The sequence below is a fragment of the Piliocolobus tephrosceles genome, chromosome 19 (genome assembly GCF_002776525.5).
Source record: "Piliocolobus tephrosceles isolate RC106 chromosome 19, ASM277652v3, whole genome shotgun sequence".
Taxonomy (NCBI): domain Eukaryota; kingdom Metazoa; phylum Chordata; class Mammalia; order Primates; family Cercopithecidae; genus Piliocolobus; species Piliocolobus tephrosceles.
The window spans coordinates 32101277-32122826 of record NC_045452.1 but is presented as its reverse complement, the minus strand read 5'-3'; the positions used below and the strand labels follow the sequence as shown (position 1 = coordinate 32122826).

At 50.3% G+C, this 21550-nt stretch overlaps 1 protein-coding gene across 2 annotated transcripts in view; it reads right to left on the bottom strand.

Annotated features, from left to right (window-relative positions):
• MOV10L1 (Mov10 like RISC complex RNA helicase 1) overlaps positions 1 to 21550 on the bottom strand; it is a 67948-nt gene that overhangs the window by 5642 nt on the left and 40756 nt on the right. For both annotated transcript variants that reach the window (XM_023222139.2, XM_023222141.2), the window contains exons 16-22: positions 14277 to 14385; positions 12938 to 13116; positions 11926 to 12072; positions 10667 to 10788; positions 7483 to 7582; positions 6298 to 6462; positions 3966 to 4139 (exon numbers count right to left, since the gene is read on the bottom strand). In XM_023222139.2, the coding sequence (XP_023077907.1) occupies positions 3966 to 4139; positions 6298 to 6462; positions 7483 to 7582; positions 10667 to 10788; positions 11926 to 12072; positions 12938 to 13116; positions 14277 to 14385 (996 nt within the window). The remainder of the gene's footprint in view (positions 1 to 3965; positions 4140 to 6297; positions 6463 to 7482; positions 7583 to 10666; positions 10789 to 11925; positions 12073 to 12937; positions 13117 to 14276; positions 14386 to 21550) is intronic.

The window sequence follows — 21550 nt, the reverse complement described above, 5'->3', positions numbered from 1 at the left end:
AAGTAGAATGGTGGCTGCTAGGGGCTGCAGGGAAGAAAGTTACTGTTTCATGGGTACAGAATTTTTTTTTTTTTTTTTTGAGATGGAGTCTCGCTCTGTCGCCCAGGCTGGAGAGTGCAGTGGCGCAATCTCGGCTCACTGCAAGCTCCGCCTCCCGGGTTCACGCCATTCTCCTGCATCAGCCTCCCGAGTAGCTGGGACTACAGGCGCTGCCACCACGCCCAGCTAATTTTTTTTTTTTTTTTTGAGACGGAGTCTCGCTCTTTCGCCCAGGCTAGAGTGCAGTGGCGCGATCTCGGCTCACTGTAAGCTCCGCCTCCCGGGTTCAGGCCATTCTCCTGCCTTAGCCTCCCGAGTAGCTGGGACTACAAGCGCCCACCACCGCGCCTGGCTAATTTTTTGTATTTTTAGTAGAGACGGGGTTTCACCGTGGTCTCGATCTCCTGACCTTGTGATCCACCCGCCTCGGCCTCCCAAAGTGCTGGGATTACAGGCGTGAGCCATCGCGCCCGGCTTTTTTTGTATTTTTAATAGAGATGGGGTTTCACCATGTTAGCCAGGATGGTCTTGATCTTCTGACCTCATGATCCGCCCACCTCGGCCTCTCAAAGTGCTGGGATTACAGGTGTGAGCCACCACGCCCGGCCGAGTACAGAATTTTAATACTGCAAGATGAAAGTTCTGCAGACTGCAAAACAATGTGAATATACTTAACACTATTAAACTTTACACTTAAAAATGGAGGCTGGGGGTGGTGGCTCACGCCTGTAATCCCAGCACTTTGGGAGGCCGAGGTGGACAGATCATTTGAGGTCAAGAGTTCGAGACCAGCCTGGCTAATATGGTGAAACCCCGTCTCTACTAAAAACACAAAAATTAGCTGGGCGTGGTGGGGCACACCTGTAGTCCCAGCTGCTCAGGAGGCTGAGGCATGAGAATTGCTTGAACCTGGGATGCAGGGGTTGCAGTCAGCCGAGATCACGCCACTATACTCCAGCCTGGGTGACAGAGTGAGACGACTGTCTCAAAAAAGGAAAAAAAAAAAAAGTTTTTAACATGACCAATTTTATATTATGTGTAAATTTATTTATGAATGAATGAATGAGACAGGGTTTCACTCTGTCGCTCAGACTAAAGTGCCAGGGCATGATCACAGTTCACTGAAACCTCAGCCTCCTGAGTAGCTGGGACTACAAGTGTGCACCACCATGCCCGGATAGTTTTTGCATCTTTTGTAGACATAGGGTCTTGCTATGTTGTGCAGGCTGTTCTTGAACTCCTGGGCTCAAGCAATCTGCCTGCCTTGGCCTCCCAAAGTGCAGAGGTTAAAGATGTGAGCCACGTCCAGCTCTACAATTTAAAAAAGTGACCACCAGGCCGGGTGCGGTGGCTCACACCTGTAATCCCAGCACTTTGGGAGGCCAAGGTGGGCAGATCACTTGAGGTCAGGAGTTTGAGACCAGCCGGGCCAACATGCTGAAACCCCATCTCTACTAAAATTACAAAAATTAGCTGGATGTGGTGGCTGGCACCTGTAGTCCCAGATCCTTGGGAGTCTAAGGCATGAGAATTGGTTGAACCTGGGACGCAGAGGTTGCAGTGAGCCAAGATTGCGCCACTGCACTCCAGCCAGGGCGACAGAATGAAACCCTGTCTCAAAACAAAACCAAACGAACAAACAAAAAACCCAAAAAGTGACTGCCAGATAAAGCAGTAAAAATACAAAAATTAGCTGGATGTGGTGGCAGGTACTTGTAGTCCCAGTTACTTGGGAGGCTGAGGCACGAGAATTGCTTGAACCTGGAGGCTGCAGTGAGCCGAGATTGTGCTACCGCACTCCAGCTGGGGCGAAAGAGCAACACTCTGTCTCAAAAATAAAACAAACAAACAAAAAACAACAACAAAACCAAAAAAACCCCCACAAAACAAAACCCAAAAACGTGACCACCAGATAAAGCAGTAAGAATTAATTTTGTTGTTGTTGTTAAACCATGTAACTTATTCATTTATTGTAAATAATAAATGACTGAAGAAACTTAAAAGATTAATGGGATGGAAACTTACAGCAGAAACTTCTAAACTGAGAAACAATTCAATGAATAGCAACCAATCAACTAGAAAAAATCAGGAAATAAAATAACTGAGAAAGGTAAAGAAGAAATAATGTGAAATCACTATAGACTGGACTGATTTATGTCTCTAAAAGCAAACTGACTCCCAAAATGGATTAAATATAAAAACCCAGCCACTCCTAAGAAATACAATAAAAAATGAAAACAGAGGGCAAAGACATACCATGTAAAAAGAAAAAAATGGCAATGTTACTATTACGAGGTGAAATTTAACACTAACACACACGACAGTATGGAAGGGTATTACGTAAGGAGGAAGATAAAGCAATGATAAATTGTATGCATGAAACATAGCAGTTAAAATTCGTAAGACAAGAACGATTAGAAACCCAAGGACAATTTGATGAGAAGCACAATGAGAACGAGAGGCTTCACTCCTCTTCTCCACCATGGCCTACCCGGTGACAGATCCTAGGTCAGGACACAGAGCTGCTGAGTGACAGCCTCCATGCATTTATTTTTATTTAGTTATATAGTTTTTAAGAGTCAGGGTCTCACTCTGTCCCCTGGGCTGGGGTACCGTGGTGCAATCATAGCTCACTGCAGCCTCAATCTCCTGGGCTCAATTGATCCTTCTGCCTCAGCCTTCCAAGTAGCTGAGACCAAAGGCACATGCCACCATGCGCAGCTAATTAAAAAAAAAAATTTTTTTTTTTTTTTTAAGAGATGGCAGTTTCACTATGTTGCCCAGGCTAATCTTGAACTCCTAGGCTCAAGCAATCCTCCCGGCTCGGCCTCCCAAAGTGCTGGGGTTACAGGTGAGCCCCTGTGCCTGGCCACTAGTGTGTTTTCCTGATACCCAGGAAAGCTTCTGAGGATGGGCAGAGCCAGGAGGACAGACGGCGGGCGACCGCTGCTGGGGAGGGACCCGCCTCAGAGAGCACCACGTCTTGAGGTGTCTGGCTCACTGCAGAGCCCCCTCAGGACTCCTTCCCTTCCAAATGTGTGCACCCCGCAGCCACCATACACATGTCCCACCCCACTGCTTTGGACAGATCACAGACAGATTTTCTCCTTCAGGAACTTACAAAGAGCAACTGGGGGCCATTGCTGGGTGGGGCATGGAATGCAGAGGCCCCGAGGCAGCCGAGTGGTGTAGCCTGGACCCCTGTCCTCCGGGGCCCGCGGCATGGAAGGGGCACTGGCAGCAGGGTTCCCCGTGGCGCGGGTGCAGCCCTCACTGCAGATACCGTGAATGCCCCTTCCTCTGGGGCAGGGGGTGAATGCAAAGCTTGATTTCTGCTTCTAACTAAATTCCTAATGCAAACTATCTCATTTTAGTGAATACTTGTAATTTTGCTTGGCCACTCAGCATCTAACTCTGTCCCTCTGTTAGGCCTCAGAGAGGGGGTGGTGGCCCGTCACTCCTCAGGCCCCAGGCACAGGGCTCGGCTTGTGGCTGCTGCCTTCCCTGCCCAGCTCTCTCCTGGCAGCTCCAACCCTCGAGGTAAGCACCAGGAGGGAGGCGGCGGCGGCCTCTGGGAGCTTCCTGCGGCCCCAGGGTATCCCATCACACAGCCCTGCGAGCTTCCCCAGGCCCCCCAGAGCTCACCGGGCAGCTTTGCTCCTCTTGGAGCCCAGTGCTTGTCTGCTGTGACCACCTGAGAGTGGTGCCCATGGTGTCCCCTTGGTACCAGGCACAACTCATCTGGCAGGAGAAGTCGGCATCCATCTTGGGGGACACAAGCCCCTGATGGCTTTTCACTCTCCAGCGACCAGCGGAGCATCTGCCCCGCCACAAGCAGGTGACAAGAGCCTCACCTGGGAGGAAGGACCTCCTGCCACACTGTCTTTACCCGACATGGTCACCTACGGGCTCAAGACACAACTCACCCGCACACCATGGAAGATGAGAGGGAAGCCTTTCTTAGGCAACTTCTCCCAGCCCAGCAAAGAGGTCACCACTGTAGGGTCTGCACAGACCTCGAGTTCCCTGTGGTAGAAGAGCCGTGAGGGCAGGGTCAGCAGGGCCTCGTGGGACCGGTAGTTCTTCACCAGCTTTGTGACCTACAAGGAGAGGGTGATGGGTCACAAGGGGAAGGTGGCACCTGGCACAGTTTCTGTCATAGGAAAAGCGGCTCTGCACGGCAAACGTGAGGCCTGCCTGACTTCCAAGCCCGACTCTGCCCGTGTGCCCCTGTGTGTCGCCTGCCCCTAGACCAAGCCCTTGGATGATGGTGAAGCCAAGGGTCCATCTGAATAAAAAAATGGGAACATCAGGAAGAAAAGGGTGTGGCGGCCACCCTCTTTTCCTCTCCTGGGTCTGGGTGGGGCTGAGGGGCCTCTTAAAGGGCTCCTGCCACCTGGAACCCGGCAGCCGGGAGGAGGGCAGGTGGACGCTTACCTCGTGTGCTGAGAGCTTCACCCTGGAAACAGCGTCTTACTGGCCCACGCAGCCCTGCCTCCGCTTGGCCACAGGGAAGGAAGAGCTCCTGGGCCCCTGGGCCAGGAGAGTATAGACACTGTGACTCCGGGGGCATGGCCAGCCCTGGGCAGGCCTGGCTGTGACTTCACCGATGCGGCCGAGGGTGACTGTGATGTCACCAGTACATGGGACACCTTTACTGTCCGCCTCCCACTTGCCCGGGAAGCTCACTCAGGGCAGGCAACTCTTCCCCAGGTGCTGGTGTAAGAGCCAGGGAGGGTCTCCAGGGACTACAGGAGTTCAACCAGTCAGAGCAATGCTCAGTCTTGACACTGCTCATCACACGTGCCCCACGTGTGGGCATGAGGACTCGCTGCGTCTGTGCCATGGGGAGCCGTCCTCTGCATGCAATGCTGCGCCCTCTGCCCTCCTGTCACTGACTGTCCCTCAGGAAGACACTGCTGGGGAGAACACGCCCAGGGCTCTCCCTCCTCAGGATGAGTAACAAAGCCCCTGTTGGTGAAAACCTGAGTTCCTGTGGTGCTGTCAGTCACTCGCCAGGTGATACCGGCACAAGAGCGCCATTTATTGGCCCCGTGACTCCTCCCAAGTCTGTCAAGCCTCATTAGAATGTGTCCACCCTCCAACGTGCTACTCCAAACTCCAAATGTGATCTACAGTCATGGCACTTCTGCCCTAGCTGGACCCGGGCAGCTGCTGGGGAAAGAAAGGAAGCATGCCGCCCCCTGGGGTCACTGTGGCAGCCGCTCTGGTTGGAGGGTGCAGGACACTGCCCAGGCCCCGCACAGGACAAGGCCTTCACCTCCTGTGTGGCAGGGTCTGTCTGTACCTGTGGCTGTGTGCCACATGCACCTGCCCTGAAGGCTGTGTGGTGGGGACGGTGGTGACAGCAGCATGCTGGTCTCCCCTGCTGCAGCCACGTCACCTGCACCCACACCTCCAGCAAAGTAGCTAGTGCGTGGAGGGGTGCAGGGGCACTGGAGAATGAGGCGAACCTCTCGGGGGCAGCAGAGCTCTCAGGCGCCCTTTAGGCCCAGCAGCTGGTCACGGCTGGCCGTCTTCCTGGGGGCAGTTTCATGGCCTCCTGGCACAGCCGGTGCCTGTCTTGTGAGTGGTCCCTCATGAGACCTTCCTTGGCCTGAAGACCCCTACCTGCCCCACACCCTTGACAACCAGGAATGGGGTCCAGTCCTTTTCCCTGAAAGTCTGCCCACAGTAACTGCCCCTCATTTTCTATTGATGTTAATACTGGCAACGGGAATCAGATGGAGAGACTGTTCTTCTGTGGGCTACAGGGGCTTAAAAACTGAGGCTACTTGGTTCACTGTTTAATGATGGGCCCTGGAGGCCCAAGCTCAGTGTGCTGGGGGCTCCAAAGATGCAAATCCCAAAGCCCATCCCTCAGAATTTGGTACAAGGTTGGCTGAGAGCCCAGAACCTGCACTTCAGTGGGACCTTGGGGTCGGAGACCACTGAGGAGACATTGCCTGCAGTCACTCTAGGGCAGGCTTTTTAAGACACAAAAGTGACTTCCTGCTTTTCTTATGTTCACAGAGTAACACAGATTTTAACTTATTTTACTGTATCTGACCCCAGAGTCTCAGCCATTAGCACTAGGCTGCAGTTTCTGCTGACGGGGGAGGCGCTGCAGTGGGTGCTCTCCTGCACTCTGCCCACGGACAGAGATGACTCGGGTGGACAGAGGGGCAAGCTGCTCAACTGCCCCGGAGCCTGTGTCTACTTAACTGGGACCAGAACACGCTGGAGTCTGTGACTCACCAACAGGGGGTTATGTGCTCCACAAGCACCGAAAGCATTTTCGTCCCTCTGGTATGCAGGTCGAGACATCAGCCGTTCCAACAAGGACACATTCAGCCCATAGGCCGTGGCGAGTCTGGACTTAATGACTGGGCCAAGCTGCATGGGGTCTCCTGCCAGCACAATCTGCACAGGGAGGCCGGTCTCAGCCCACGCAGGGAGGCCCCTCTCAGCCCACGCAGGGAGGGGCCGAGGGGCCACTGCCACACCCACGGGCTCGGGTTGGGGTGGGGCCGCGCGCAAGGCCAGCCCACGCCTGCTCTGGCTGCAGGGGATGACGGGAGGGGCTGGGAGACCAGGGGATGCCGACAGGGCTTGCAGCCATCTCTCCCCGCTTCTCCCCGAAGTCCTGCCACCTGCCCAGCTGCTGCAGCCTGGCTTTCTCTCCTGCGAATCTCTCAAAGTGGTAAGAGCCCCAAGGATGCCATCTATCTTCTGGAAGCTTCTGCATGGCCGGCCCTGGCCGCCATCCCACCTGCCCCTGGCCTCTTGCCCATGGTTGCCTTGACCTGGTGAGGCCGCCCCACGCCACTGCTCCGCCTGGACCAATCCCTGCTCCCTCCCTCAGCGCCACCTTCATGCTCCACCCCATGCCTGGTGACTGGGACAGGCATCCAGGATGGGCGCCAAGGAGGAGCCTGAAACGTCCAGCGCTGGATGCTGGATGAGCTCGCCTCGATGAGCCACAGGGAGGGAAACAGGGGAGTTCAAGGTGACGCCCATGCCACCATCAGAAGCACCCAGGGAGGAAACAGGTGGGAGCGGACAACAGAGGATGCACAGAGCTGGAGGCCGGGGCAGCCAGAGGCGCAGGCGGGTCAGAAGCAGGAGCACCAGCCCTGTTGGCCCCTCCAGACACCGAGCGGCTGGCTGACCCACAGCAAGGACCACATTCCTGATTTTACCGTTGCATCCCCAATACCTAGAATGGCTCCTAACCTCCGTTTTAGAAGTGAGTCAAGACATTCACTTCTTGTCCAAAAGGAATAAAGTACAATAGAGACCCATGGCCCCCAGCACCTCAGGGTCTTTGGCACTTCCACCTGACCCCATATGGCTATGACTGTTCCCGGCAGGACCGCAGCCCCCATCCTCACAGGAGAACAGGGTGAGAAGGAAGCAGCACACACAGTAGTCGCGACTTACCTGACCACTGACGTCTGACATCAGCCCCAGAGGAATGAGGCATTCCGGCTCACTTGCCTGCCCAGCCTCGTCCACAAACACGTGAGTGAAGTGTCCAACTCTAGAGCAAAGATGTTCTAAATGGTAATTTCTGCCAAATTGTTTTAGCAATCGATGCCTCTGACACACTGGCAAAGCCATGCTCAGCACCCATGGGGCCAAGTGGGGTTGCCCAGGGGTGTGCAGGAGCTGGGGGTCTGGGTGTCACCCTGCTGGAGGGAGGACAGGCTACAGGCATCAGGAGATGCTGGCTAAGCCACATCAGCACCTGGTGCTCTGCACGCAATGTCTGTATTTCTAGAGATGTGGAAGGAAGAAGGGGTGGGGGCGAGGGGCAACACATGAGCGCTTCCTGGGGGCAGCTCACAGGAGAAGCGCCACAGGCTCCTGGCCTGCTCTCCACCTGCGTCTCACTCCTGTGATTATCAAAATGCCCAGGTTTGAGTCCTAATCTCCCCTCTCTGAGCCTCCACCTCCCACGTGTCCCTCAGGAGGCGGCTAGGGTGAGAGCCGAGCTGGCCGCCGTGAAGTGCTGAGAACAAGCCTGGCCGGGCAGGCAGCCACAGATGGTGGCCTCTCCTGCCATCCGCTCATTTCCTCTTGACTCATCCTTGTGAGCTATTCTCAGCTGGGCACTGCCCGGCCTGCCATGCCAATAGGCTGAGGCCCCGGGAGCCACTTCCCAATCTGCGGCACTATTAAGAAAATGGGGTCTCTAGAATGGCTCCCCACAATTCTGGCCCCTGCTGCAAACTCAGTGAGGTTCCCAGCTACAGAGCAGCTCCTCCTGGCGGATGCCTGTTCAGCTCTTCCTTCTCCATGTGCCCAGGTGTGGCAAGGGAGGTACAGGGGCAGAGAGTCCACAGCGTTGCTGATGGAGGGGGTGGGGATTTTGCAGGAAGGAGTCGTCAGATGCAACTGCCTGTTCGTGGCTCAGCCCCCACAGGAGAAGTTGCAGAGCTCTTGCATGGGAAGGCTGTGGGAATAAGCGAAGAGCAGGAGCTCGTTCAGCTCATGATCTGTTTCTGGAGTGCAGAGGGGCCGCCCCACCTGGGGCCACAAGCTGAGGAACAGGCGCCCCAAGTTCACTGGCTCGCCCATCCCAGCAGCTTCTATTCTGTGGTCAGGAGGCCTCAGTGGGGAAATGCTGTTGGGGCAGAAACAGGTCCTGACACGCAAGGAAGCAGGTATGGGGCACGGAGAGTGTCCAGAGCCACGCCAACACTCAACAGGAGGCACCGTGGGCCTGCACCCTTCTCACTGCCAAGCCCAGGTTCACCCTTCTCACTGCTGAGTCCAGGATCTCTCCTCTCCAACCCCAGACGCTAGGCAAATCCATCACCTCTGAGCCTCAGGTGTCCCACTGTGGGCTGAGACCCTGTGGTCAGAGCTGTGCGGGGTGGGCTCCTGCTCACAGCAGCGCGGGGCCCCACACGTCCTGCACGTCCTGCATCCACTCATGGCCAGCTGACACCTTTCACTTCAGGTCTCAAGACACAGATTTTACAAGTGACACCGTGCACCCTCCCAGTGAAAGATGCAGCAACCAGCACACTGCCATTTCCCCATCTCATGTCCCCACTGCTGTTGAAAAAAATTAACATTATGTATCTTTCCTAGAATGTAAGCATTTAGGTTTGAATTCTGTATTAATTGCAGTTATTTAATGTCACTTTTGCCAGATGACGTTGCTGCTACTTTACCCTTTGAAGTGTCCCTCCCCGCTCCAGCCACCCCCAGTGGCCTGGCCAGCTAACCCTGTGGGGCCTCTGCAGCTGGGCTGCAACACCCTCGCTGCTTCGGCACAGAGCGTCTCTGAGAGAGCGGCCTGCCCTAGCCGGTCACCTCCTCCCACTACCTGGACGTTAGCTCCAGGGTGCAGGGTCCATGCTGTGCCCGCCCCGCCCCCACAGAGCCCTCTGCACCCCAGTGAGGCCAGGCTCTTCAGCTCTTGACCTTTGACTCATCAACACACATTAAAAAAAATCCCTCTCTTGTTCAGATCCGTGCTGTCCAATCCAGTACCCACACATGGCTCTCGGGCACCGCACAGTGGCTAGTCTGAAACCTGACACGCTCTAAGTATAAAATACATCGTGGATTTTGAAGACTTGAACCAAAAAAATTGTAAAGTGTCTCATCAATCATGTTTTACTAATCTCATGATAAAAGGACGTTGTGTATATGAGAGACTAAAACACGCCGATGAAACCATTCATGACATGTTGTGATAGGCGTGGCCGGCTGTGCCTTTGCTCCATGTGGAGCTGACAGACCACCTCCTGTGGTCACCCTCACGACCACCGTGATGCTGGACACTGTCCAGGGCGACCTGTCTCCAGGCTGTCAGGGAGGGTGGGGCTTCCCTCGGAGCCCCTGGCTTCTCCCTCCCTCACCCTCAGCCTATGCCCCCGACACTGTCTGGCTATACTCACTGAGAGGGAGCTGCCTGCTGCCTCCCTGACCCCACCTCCCTGCACGGGGATCTGAGAGTGCCTTGGTCCTCACTCAGCCTCCCTGGGCTCAGAGCTCTTCCTCCCAGCCCCCAGGGGAGGCCCTCCTATGACAGCCGGCACCCTGCACTCCATCTCCTCTGCCTGCCTCCCCTGCAGAGACCCCAGCACCAGGGGCACAAATGGCCCCCGAGGATCTGACCTTACAGAGCCCAGCCGTTTCCTAGGCAGCCTGCCTCCCCACACCCACTCCAAGCGACTCACTCTCCTGCTCAGAAGCCCTTCACTGGCTTCCCAGCTCACCAGTGGTCAGTCCAAAGGCCCCTCCACGGCCCACCAGGCCCAGGCTCCAGGCCTCCCCTTCACCACCTCATGCAGGACGTTCCTGCTCACGAGTCTCTGGTTCCAGTCTCCTTTGGGGAGACCTCAGCGTTCTCCAACTGTGGGGTCTCTACACGGGCCAGTCCATCTGCCTGCCCATCCCACTGCTGGCTCCTTCGAGTCCTTGGGGTCTCAGCCTCCCCGGCTCCACTCAAGCACGGCCCTCCCCAACCAGCCTTTCTCGCCCAAAGCCCTGCCTCCCTCCCTGAGCACTGAGTCTCCGGGTCATCCACCCCTCAGACAGAAGCTAGGAGAGGACACCGACCTCTCCTCTGGGAGGTCCCGCGCCACACTCCACACCCAGGGCTCACCTCACTCCTATTTGGTAAAACAGCCCTGAGCTGCTGCAAGTGGTGACGATTATCCGGAAGCGTGAGGCTTTCCAGATGTCTTCTCCGTCTCTGCAATACGGTTTGACGGCATCGATAACTATCTGGGGGCAAGGAGGCATAGAGTTTACTCCTCCAATTATTAAGCACTTCTATAAACTGGACGGAATCACCAGGGCAAAAAGAATTCCAAAAGGGAACCTCGCCCTGGTGCCACTTCTTAGTTACGTCTAAGTCATGATTTAAGGTTTTTTCCTCAAAACACTTCATACTTCCTTATCAATTCCGTCCATCTTTTATCAACTCTAGAGTCACATATAACACACAATCCTGCAGATCCTTTCCCAAAACAACTCTGTACATTTTCTATTCCGTTTGTTTGTTTGTTTATTTAGAGATGGAGTCTTGCTCTTGCTCTGTCGCCCAGGGGTGCGATCTCGGCTCCCTGCAGCCTCCGCCTCCCGGGTTCAAGCGATTCTCCTGCTTCAGCCTCCCCAGTGGCTGGGATTACAAGCGCGTGCCACCACACCCAGCTATTTTCAATGTCTTTTTTAAACACAATATTTCAGGCCGGGCACAGTGGCTGAAGCCTGTAATCCCAGCACTTTGGGAGGCAGAGGCAGGTGGATCACTTGAGGTCAGGAGGAGTTCACGACCAGCCTGACCAACATGGTGAAACCCTGTCTCTACTAAAAATACAAAATTAGCTGGATGTGGTGGCCCACACCTGTAACCCTAGGTACTTGGGAGGCTGAGACAGGAGAATGGCTTGAACCCAGGAGGCGGAGGTTGCAGTTAGCCGAGATCACACCATTGCACTCCAGCCTGGGCAACAAGAGCAAAAACTCCGTCTCAAACAAACAAACAAAAGCAATACTTTATAACCAAACCAGCAACTTAAAATTTCCCGAAAGGGATACTGAAAACCAAACCAACAAAACAAAACTTATAAAGTAACGAGACATTTGGGGATTAAATAAAAGAGGAATGTGATAATTTAACAAGGCTACGAATGCCTACAATAGGTCTGATAACTCACAGAGTGAGAATGTGATGAAATATTCAGCAATCAAGCTCCACTTTTAGCGGTGAGGGAGGACCCACTGCAGAGCCATTTCTCAAACACAGCTTTCTGTGGCACCTCTGCCCACCCTCCTATCCCTGCCCTCCCCTGCTCACTTGGCATTTCCTATGTTCCACGGAGGGGTTCTGGTGCCCTCCCACTGCTCACAAGGGCTCACCTCCTCAAACCTGCAGGTGGCGTTCACCCGGACCATGGTGGCTGGCCGTAGCACCTTGCTCTCGTGCAGCCGCAGACACACGAGGTCAGCGGCGCTGTTGGAGGGCGCACAGACTAAAATCCGACTGTCTGGCAAGGCAAAGTGTACCTTCATCAAAGACACACAAGAGACCAAGGCTCAACATCCACATGCAAGGTGGAAACCAGGAGCCTAAGCTCAACATGAACATTCGGTGCAGGAACTCAGCTGCGTGGGCTCAGATGCCAGCCCCCAACACATTGAGACCCGGGCCACAATTCTGCCTCATCACACTGCTGCCAAGGCGTAGGTAAGGTGGGAAGGTTCTCGGCACTCTCTAAGATTCTAAACCACCTTCCAGGGCAGAAACGGAGTCAGATTCATCTGCACACATCCGGCATGTTGTACAATTGTGCACTCAATACCTGTTTGCTAATTTGAATCCCGAATGACACTAAATGTAGACGGTCTTCGACTTACAGTGGTCTGGCTTAACGCTGTTTTGACTGTATGATGGTGTGAAGGCCATCCCCAGTCAGTTTGCTCCTCAACTTACAACGGATCATGCCCTGATGAGCCTGAAACAGGCTTTTCCCAAATCCCATTACGATGAGTTTATTAGGTGGTAACCCCATCAAAAGTCAAGAAGCATTTGTACACAATATTTTCACAAACTGAACTTCAATTACAAATGAAGATATCTAAAACTTCTGCAGAATGGTGGCTGTAGCTACTCCAAGAGTTACTTCTGCGGCAAAATTTCATGATTCAAACAGTTTACTAGCTAAAAATGAGTTTCCTTCTAAACCTATGAAATAAGCTTTTAAATCCCCACATATCCACATAAACAGACTTAACATTATGAAATAACTGGTATTTCTCAAGCTCTTTCCAGCTGTCCGATTCTACAATCTAAACTCACACTTCCTGAAGACACGGACGACACATGAACAGCAGCACAGAGCCACAGCACCTGCGGTGCCGCTGTCCTTACCTGTAAAACAGCCTCTATTATTGTCACTGTCTTTCCAGTCCCAGGAGGTCCAAAGAGAATATATGGGAGGGGACGGCAGTCGCCACTCAGAATCCTTTTAACTGCTAACTTCTGATTTTCATTTAGCACTGGATTGAAAAACTCCATCTTTCTTGCTTTAGGGGTCTGAATTTCATCTACTGTATTCAAAGTGGGGAAAGTTTCAGTTAGATGCAAACAGCTCTCAACGGCTATGGACACATCCTCACCTAGGTCAGGCGTCAGCACGGCTGTGTAAAGGCTAAATCAGAGCCACAGACAGGGAGCAGCTCTTCAGTGTGACCATGGGTAAGACGTGCACAGGGGCATTCCTTTAATAATCTGTGTGCGCTTTTTTTCTTTCTTTTTTGAGACAGGGTCTGGCCCTGTCACCCAGGTTGGAGTACAGTGGCACAATCTCAGCTCGCTGTAACCTCCACCTCCTGAGCTCAAGCAATCCTTCCACATCAGCCTCCCAGGTAGCTGGGACCACAGGCACCCACCACCACACATGGCTAATTTTTGTATTTTTTTTTTGTATAGAGACAGGGTTTCGCCATGTTGTCCAGGCTGGTCTCGAACTCCTGAGCTCATGTGATCGGCCCACCTCAGCTTCCCAAAAGTGTTAGGATGACAGGTGTGAGCTCTGCATTCAACCTGTCTGTGCTTTGTTAAAGAGGGTCAGGAGAACGAATGCAGCTTCTGAGAGGAAAATGACAGGGCATCAACTGATTCTGCAGCTTTAGAGATCACACTCAAATATTAGAGACTGGATTAGAAAATGTTCACATCACAAAGAATACCTGGAAAAAAAAACCCAGAATCTAAATTTTTTTTTTTTTTTTTTTTTTTTTTGAGACAGAGTCTCGCTCTGTCGCCCAGGCTGGAGTGCAGTGGCCAGATCTCAGCTCACTGCAAGCTCCGCCCCCTGGGTTTATGCCATTCTCCTGCATTAGCCTCCCAAGTAGCTGGGACTACAGGCGCCCGCCACCTCGCCCGGCTAGTTTTTTGTATTTTTTAGTAGAGATGGGGTTTCACCGTATTAGCCAGGATGGTCTCGATCTCCTGACCTTGTGATCTGCCCGTCTCGGCCTCCCAAAGTGCTGGGATTACAGGCTTGAGCCACCGCGCCCAGCTAAAAGTCTTCTTAAAGTATCTAACCTAAAACACCAAGTCTCCAGTCAAGATGGGAGACGGCAGCCACCTGCCACAGGTCCCCCGAATGTTCTTCCTTCTGCATGAGAGCCCACTCCTCAAAGTCCCCGTTTTCCAGACAAGAGTCTCGGGGTTGCTCTTCTCCTTGCACCTCACAAGCACATACCCCAATCACTCATCTCTGCAGTAAAGGGCGTCAGCGCCGGCAGGTCCTTGTCACCAACACTTCTCTCCTTTGTTCCATGTTCAGCTTGGTCCGTCATCGTTTTCCTATTCTAGAAATTATCAGGCAGAAAAATGGTTTTAAAAAAACAGCTCGGTGTTTACACTGGCTTGGTTGAAAGAGCAAACATAAACATCTAGTGTTCTACTTTAACAGCTCTTTGGATGGATCACAGGTCAGACCTTTTGAAAAATAAAGAAAAAACAGATTATCAGATAAAAAGCTGCTAAAAAGGCTTACGCTTTTTCTTTGAATTTGCTTTTAGAAATAAACATAAAGTAAAATTTGTGATGAAACCAAAGCGTAGGACTACATTTTATTTTATTGTCTTCCCTTGGTACATCCTACCTGCTTTTCAGGCTGGACAGTGGGGGAACCTGCAGGGGACGGTCAAGGGTACAGCCCAGGGCTCTGGGTCTCACGGGCCTGCAGAGTGTGCAAAGTGCCAGTGCTGCCTGTTGACGTCAGGCAAGATCCTGCACCAGGCCGGGCGCGGGGCTCACGCCTGTCATCCCACCATTGTGGGAAGCCAAGGCAGGTGGGTCACTTGAGCCCAGGAGTTCAAGACTAGCCTGGGCAACATGGTGAAACCCTGTTTCTAGCAGAAATACAAAAAAAAAAAAAAAAAAAAAAAATTAGCAAGGCATGGTAGTGTTCACCTGTGGTCCCAGCTACTTGGCAGGCTGAGGTGGGAGGATCACTTGAGCCCAGGAGGCGGGGCTGCAGTGAGTGGAGATTGCACGACCAACTCCAGCCTGGTTGACGGAGACCCCCACCTCAAAAAAAAAAAAAAAAAAAAAGAAGGCTGGGTGCAGTGGCTCACGCCTATAATCCCAGCACTTTGGGTGGGAAGCTGAGGCGGGCAGATCACAAGGTCAAGAAATCAAGATCATCCTGGCCAACATGGTAAAACACTGTCTCTACTAAAAATACAAAAATTAGCTGGCCGTGGTGTCACCAGCTACTCGGGAGGCTGAGGCAGGAGAATCGCTTGAACCTGGGAGGCGGAGGTTGCAGTGAGCCGGGATTGCGCCAGTCCACTTCAGCCTGGTGACAGAGCGAGACCATCCCAAAAAAAAAAAAAAAAAGGATCCTACACAAGAACTGGTTGTACGTTCCAACATAAACAGCATTTGTCCTAAACCAGTGGGATTTTCCATTTTTTTCATTATAATCTGTAATTCACCACTTTGCACATATATCTTTGTTAAATAACTTCATTACTTTCATATGACAGATTCTGGAATCTGTAAAATCGAAAGTTCTGGGGTCAGCAGTAGTGGCTCACACCTATAATCTGAGCACTTCAGGAGGCTGAGGTGGAAGCATTGCTTGAGTCCAGGAGGTCAAGGTTGCAGTGAGCCATGACTGTGACACTGCACTGCAGTTAGGAGGACAGAGGAAGACTCTGTCTCAAAAAAAAAAAAAAAAAGGTCTCACATTAAAAAATTTACACACACATTACTAAGTTTTAGTCTAAAACAGGCTTGTCCGACCAGCAACCCATGGACTGCATGCGGCCCAGGACAGCTCTGAATGCAGCCCAACACATATTTGTAAACTTTTTAAAACATTATGAGTGTTTTTGTGATTTTTGTTTTCAGCTCATCAGCTATCATTAGTGTTAGTGAATTTTATGTGTGGCCCAAGACAAATCTTCTTCCAATGTGGCCCAGGGAAGCCAACAGATTGGACACCCATGGTTTAGAAATTTAGGCCAATATTCTCCTCCCACAACTACTGTGTTTTGCAGTGTGACTGACATACAACAAGGTGCACATATTTGAAGTGTGTGACTTGACAAGTCTGACATGTGCACATACTCATAAAACCATTAGCACAATCGAGATGACAAACAGACCCGTCAGTCCCCAGAGCCGCCTTGTGCCGCAGCCCTCCAGTCACACTGGCTGCTCACGTGCTCTGGAACTTCATACTTCACATGAATGCACGCAGTGTGACTCACTGGAGAACCACCTGTGCTGTTGCATGTCAACAGCTTGCTCCCTGTATTGCTGAGTCATGTTCCATTGTACAAATGCAACGCGACTTGCTTATCCATTCACCTGCTCATGGACACTGGGTTGTTTCGTTTTTGGTGATTAAAAATCCAGCTCTGTGAACTTTGTGTATGGGTCCTGGCGTGGCCGTAGGTCTTCATCTCTCTGGGGCATACGCCTAGACAGAAATGACTGGGTAGTATGGCAGGTGTGCGTCCAGCTTCTTAAGAACACCTTTTGCACAGTGGTGTGCCACACCCCCTTCCCACAGCAGGGTACATGCCAGCGGCCCCACGTGCTCACCAATGCACAGATGGTCCAACTCAATTTCTGGCTATTCTAGTAGGTGTTCAGTGGTACCTTGTTGTGGTTTAATTTGTGTTTCCCTAACAACTAATGATGTTGAACATCTTTCATGTGTTTATTACCATCTGTATGTATTCTTTGGTAAAGTGTTCAAGTGTTTGATCCATTTTTAAAAACTGAGTTCCTAGGCAGTTTGTAGAGTACTGTGTTTTCCGAATACAAGTTCTTGATCAGATGTGATTTGCAAATTATTTTCTCTAGTCTGTCACTTTCCGTTGTTTTACTAGTGTCTTTTCTTTTTCTTTCTTTTTTTTTTTTTTGAGACAGAGTTTTTCTATGTTGCCCAGGCTAGCCTTGAACTTCTGGGCTCAAGAGATCCTCCAGCCTCAGTCTCCTGGGTCACTGGGACTAAAAGTGTATGCCATTGTGCCTGTCTAACAGTGTCTTTTCAACAGCAAAATACTTAATTTCACTGAAGCCCAATATATCAATTTCTTTATACGTCATGCTCTTAGTGTCACATAAAAAAAATCCTTGCCCAAAGGATGTGCAGATGTTCTTCTACACTGTTTTCTAGATGTATAGTTTTAGGCTTTACATTTACGGCTACGAATCACAGAGTAAGTTAGTTTTTGTCTATGCTGTGAGGTACAGATGCAGGTTCATGTTTTTGCATGTGTCCTGCATTTACAGATCATTTTAGGTAAAACAGGTAACTTGATAATATGGAGTCTTCGGACCCCAGAGATACAAATAGTATCTCTCTCCATTTATTTACGTATTTTGTTGCCCATCTTTTGTCAGATGTATCCCTAATGTTTAAAACATTTAGGTGTTACTTAAAAAAAAAAAAAATTCAGGCCGGGTATGGTGGCTCATGCCTGTAATCCCAGCACTTTGGGAGGCTGAGGCGGGTGGATCATGAGGTCAGGAGTTCGAGACCAGCCTGGCCAACATGGTGAAACCTCGTCTCTACTAAAAATACAAAAATTAGCAGGGTGCGGTGGCAGGCACCTATAATCCCAGCTACTCAGGAGGCCAAGGCAGGAGAACTGCTTGAATCTGGGAGGTGGAGGTTGCAGTGAGCCGAGATCTGCTACTGCACTCCGGCCTGGGCAACAGAGCGAGACTGTGTCTCAAAACAAACAAAAAACCAAAAAACAATTTCTGAGTGTTTACTGGAAATATATATACAACTTATTTTTCTACACTCATCTTGTATATTGCAAAATCACTTATTAGTTCTAACAGCTTCATTTTAGATCTCATCGGGTTTTTTCTTTTCTTTTCTTTTTTTTTTTTTGAGACAGGGTTTCACTTTATCAGGGCTGCAGTGTAGAGGTACAATCACAGCTCACTGCAGCCTCGATCTGCCAGGCTCAAGGGATCCTCCTGCCTCAGCCCCCTGAGTAGCTGGGACTATAGGTGTGTGCCACCATGCCCAGCTAATTTTTAAACTTTTTTAAAACAGAGACAGGGTCTTGCATGTTGCCCAGGCTGTTCTCAGTGATTTTTCCATCTCAGCCTCCCAAAGTGCTGGGATTACCAGCATGAGTCACTATACCCAGCCTCCATCAGACTTTCTACAGGATGTGGATGCCTTTTCTTTCTGCTTCATTGCACAATGCTGGGCAGAAATGCTGAGTAAACATGCTCTGATCCTGATCTTACAAGCAAAGAGCATTTAGTTATCACTAAGTAGGTTTTTGTAGGTAACGGAAATTTCCTTTTATTTCTAGTTTGCCGAATTTTGATCAGGAATGGATGCTGGATTTTGTCAGATGGTTTTTCCTTTTCAGTTTGTTAATATGGTATATTACACATTGATTTTTGGAATGTTAAGCCATTCCTGGGATGAACCATCTTGGTCTCATATACACGTGTCATATAAATACATATATGCATATATATGTGTGTGTGTGTGTATACATAATTTCTGAGACATAGTCTCACTCTGTCACCCAGGCTGGAGTGCAGTGGCATGATCTCGGCTCACTGCAATCTCCACCTCCCGGGTTCAAGCGATTCTCCTGCCTCAGCCTCCTAAGTAGCTGGGTCTACAGGTGCATGCCACCGCACCCAGCTAATTTTTTTCTGGGATGGAGCCTTGCTGTATTCTATTGCCCACACTGGAGTGCAGTGGCACAATTTCAGCTCACTGCAGCCTCCACTTCTGTTCCATTTTAGATAGTTTCTATTGCTCCGTCTTTAAGTTCACTTTTTTCCTTCTGCATTGTCTAGTCTGCTGATAATTCTGTCTAATATATTTTTCATTTTAGGGACTGAAGTTTTCATTCCTAGAAGATAAAATTGTCTTTTATATATCTTTCATGTCTCCAATTAACATGCTCATGTCTTCTACTTTCTGGAACACATGGAACTTATTTATAACTGTTTTAATGTCCTTGTCTGCTAATTCTACCATGTTATTTTGGGGGGTTGGTTCCAACTGAGTAAATTTCCTCCTTTTGGGTTATGTTTTTCACTTTTTCATTTTTTAATCAGATGTCAGACAGTGTTCATTTTATACCTTGTTGGGTGCTGGATAATTTTATATTCCTATAAATATTCTTAAACTTTGTTCTGGGATGCAATCCAATTATTTGGGAACAGCTTGCTCCTTTTGAGGCCATCATACTTTGTCAGTCTGGGCCGGAGCAGCCTTCAGTCAAGGGCCGGACTTCCCACACTCCTGAGCCAACACCCTCCCAAGGACTCTCAATGTGAATTATGAGGTTTTTCTTCTCTGGCTGTGGGCACAGCTATTTTTGGCACTGTGTCAACTTTAAGGATTTTTCTTGCTGTTCTTCCCAGCTGGTTCTTTTCGAGGCCTGGGTATTTTACTCACATCATGCATTCATCAATGCTCAGCTGAAAACTCAAGGAGGAACCTCTGTAGGTCCCCAGATGCTCTCTGTGCCCTGCCCTCTCCCCAGCATTCTACTGTCAGCCTTATGCCCCCTGCCCTCCCCACCCTTCCAAATGCTGTCTCTGAACTCAGATAGGTCACCAGGCTCCACCTGGGCTCCCTCTTGGTGCTCTCTGGCCAAGACACTCTCGGAAGGCTGTGAGTTGGGAAAACCATGGGGTCACCTCATTTGTTTCCTCTCTCAGGAATCCCTGTCCTATGATAGCTGATGTTAATGTCTGAAACTGTTGTTCCCTATGGTTTGTCTGATTTTTTATTGTTTCAGGAAGAAAGATAAATCTGGTCCCTGAAATTCTATCTTGGTTGACATATAAAATATTCTTGAGGCCGGGCGCGGTGGCTCAAGCCTGTAATCCCAGCACTTTGGGAGGCCGAGACGGGCAGATCATGAGGTCAGGAGATCGAGACCATCCTGGCTAACACGGTGAAACCCTGTCTCTACTAAAAAATACAAAAAACTAGCCGGGTGAGGTGGCGGGCGCCTATAGTCCCAGCTACTTGGGAGGCTGAGGCAGGAGAATGGCATAAACCCGGGAGGCGGAGCTTGCAGTGAGCTGAGATCTGGCCACTGCACTCCAGCCTGGGTGACAGAGCGAGACTCCGTCTTAAAAAAAAAAAAAATTCTTGAGTTTATTTTCAATCTAGTTAATCCATAAGAAGATAATGTTTCGCATTTTAAAATCTACAGTCAATTGGGAAGTGCCCACCTAAATAGTAACACCTCCCCGACCTCACACGCCATCCACATCACAGACTCTCCCTGAGAATCAGGCAGTATAATGAACTAGTAATGAGGTGATGACGGAGAAGAAAAGCACTGTCCAAGGAAGACTCCTTTCTATTTGCAGAACAAAAAAGAGATCAACTATAAAATATGCCACAAATAACTTTCAAGGATAACCTCTTGCTGCTTCATTTGTCGTATTTTCCATGATTGTGCAGGCATTCTAAACCTATCATTTTTGCATTTTGGGGGAGGAACTATAAAATGGTAAACATTTTTGAGTGTTAGATATAATTTAAAAATTCATGTTATACATTGAAAACATGCTCATAAAACTAAATTTGAATAGCACAGAATAAGTTGTAAGCTCCACCATGGCATAGATGACTTTCTTGTTATTAGAAACACGAAGATAAATAAAACCACTTCTATTGTATTCACAAAAATATACCGAGAGCCCAGGACAATACCTGGCATATAATAGGCACTATATTACTAATTATGGAGTGACTGGACTATGGAAGCTTTTTTTTCTCTTTGAGATGGAGTTTCGCTCTTGTTGCCCAGGTTGGAGTATAGTGGCTCAATCTTGGCTCACTACAACCTCTGCCTCCTGGGTTCAAGTGATTCTCCTGCCTCAGCCTCCCAAATAGCTGGGATTATAGGTGTACACCAGCACACCCAGCTAATTTTTTGGATTTTTAGTAGAGATGGGGTTTCACCATCTTGGCCAGGCTGGTCTCGAACTCCTGACCTCATGATCCGCCTGCCTCGGTCTCCCAAAGTGCTGGGATTAGAGGCATGAGCCACTGCGCCTGGCCTAGAAGTTTTTATAAAATATCTTTGCAACACTGACGATGTTTGGAAATGTTAACAATTTGCGGGATGTGTATCCTTCCAGACATTTTCCATGCATACACAATCACATAAATGTACCTAAGTGTACACAAAAAACCTATAATTTAAAAATAAAACTCTAAAGCCAGGCGTGGTGGCTCACGCCTATAATCCCAGCACTTTGGGGGCCGAGGAGGGTGGATCACAAGGTTAGGAGTTCAAGACCAGCCTGACCAATATGGTGAAACCCTGTCTCTACTAAAAATACAACAATTAGCCAGGTGTGGTGGCACATGCCTGTAGTCCCAGCTACTCTGGAGACTGAGGCAGGAGAATCGCTTGAATCTGGGAGGCGGAGGTTGCAGTGAGCCAAGATTACACCACTGCACTCCAGCCTGGGTGACACAGCGAGACTCTATCT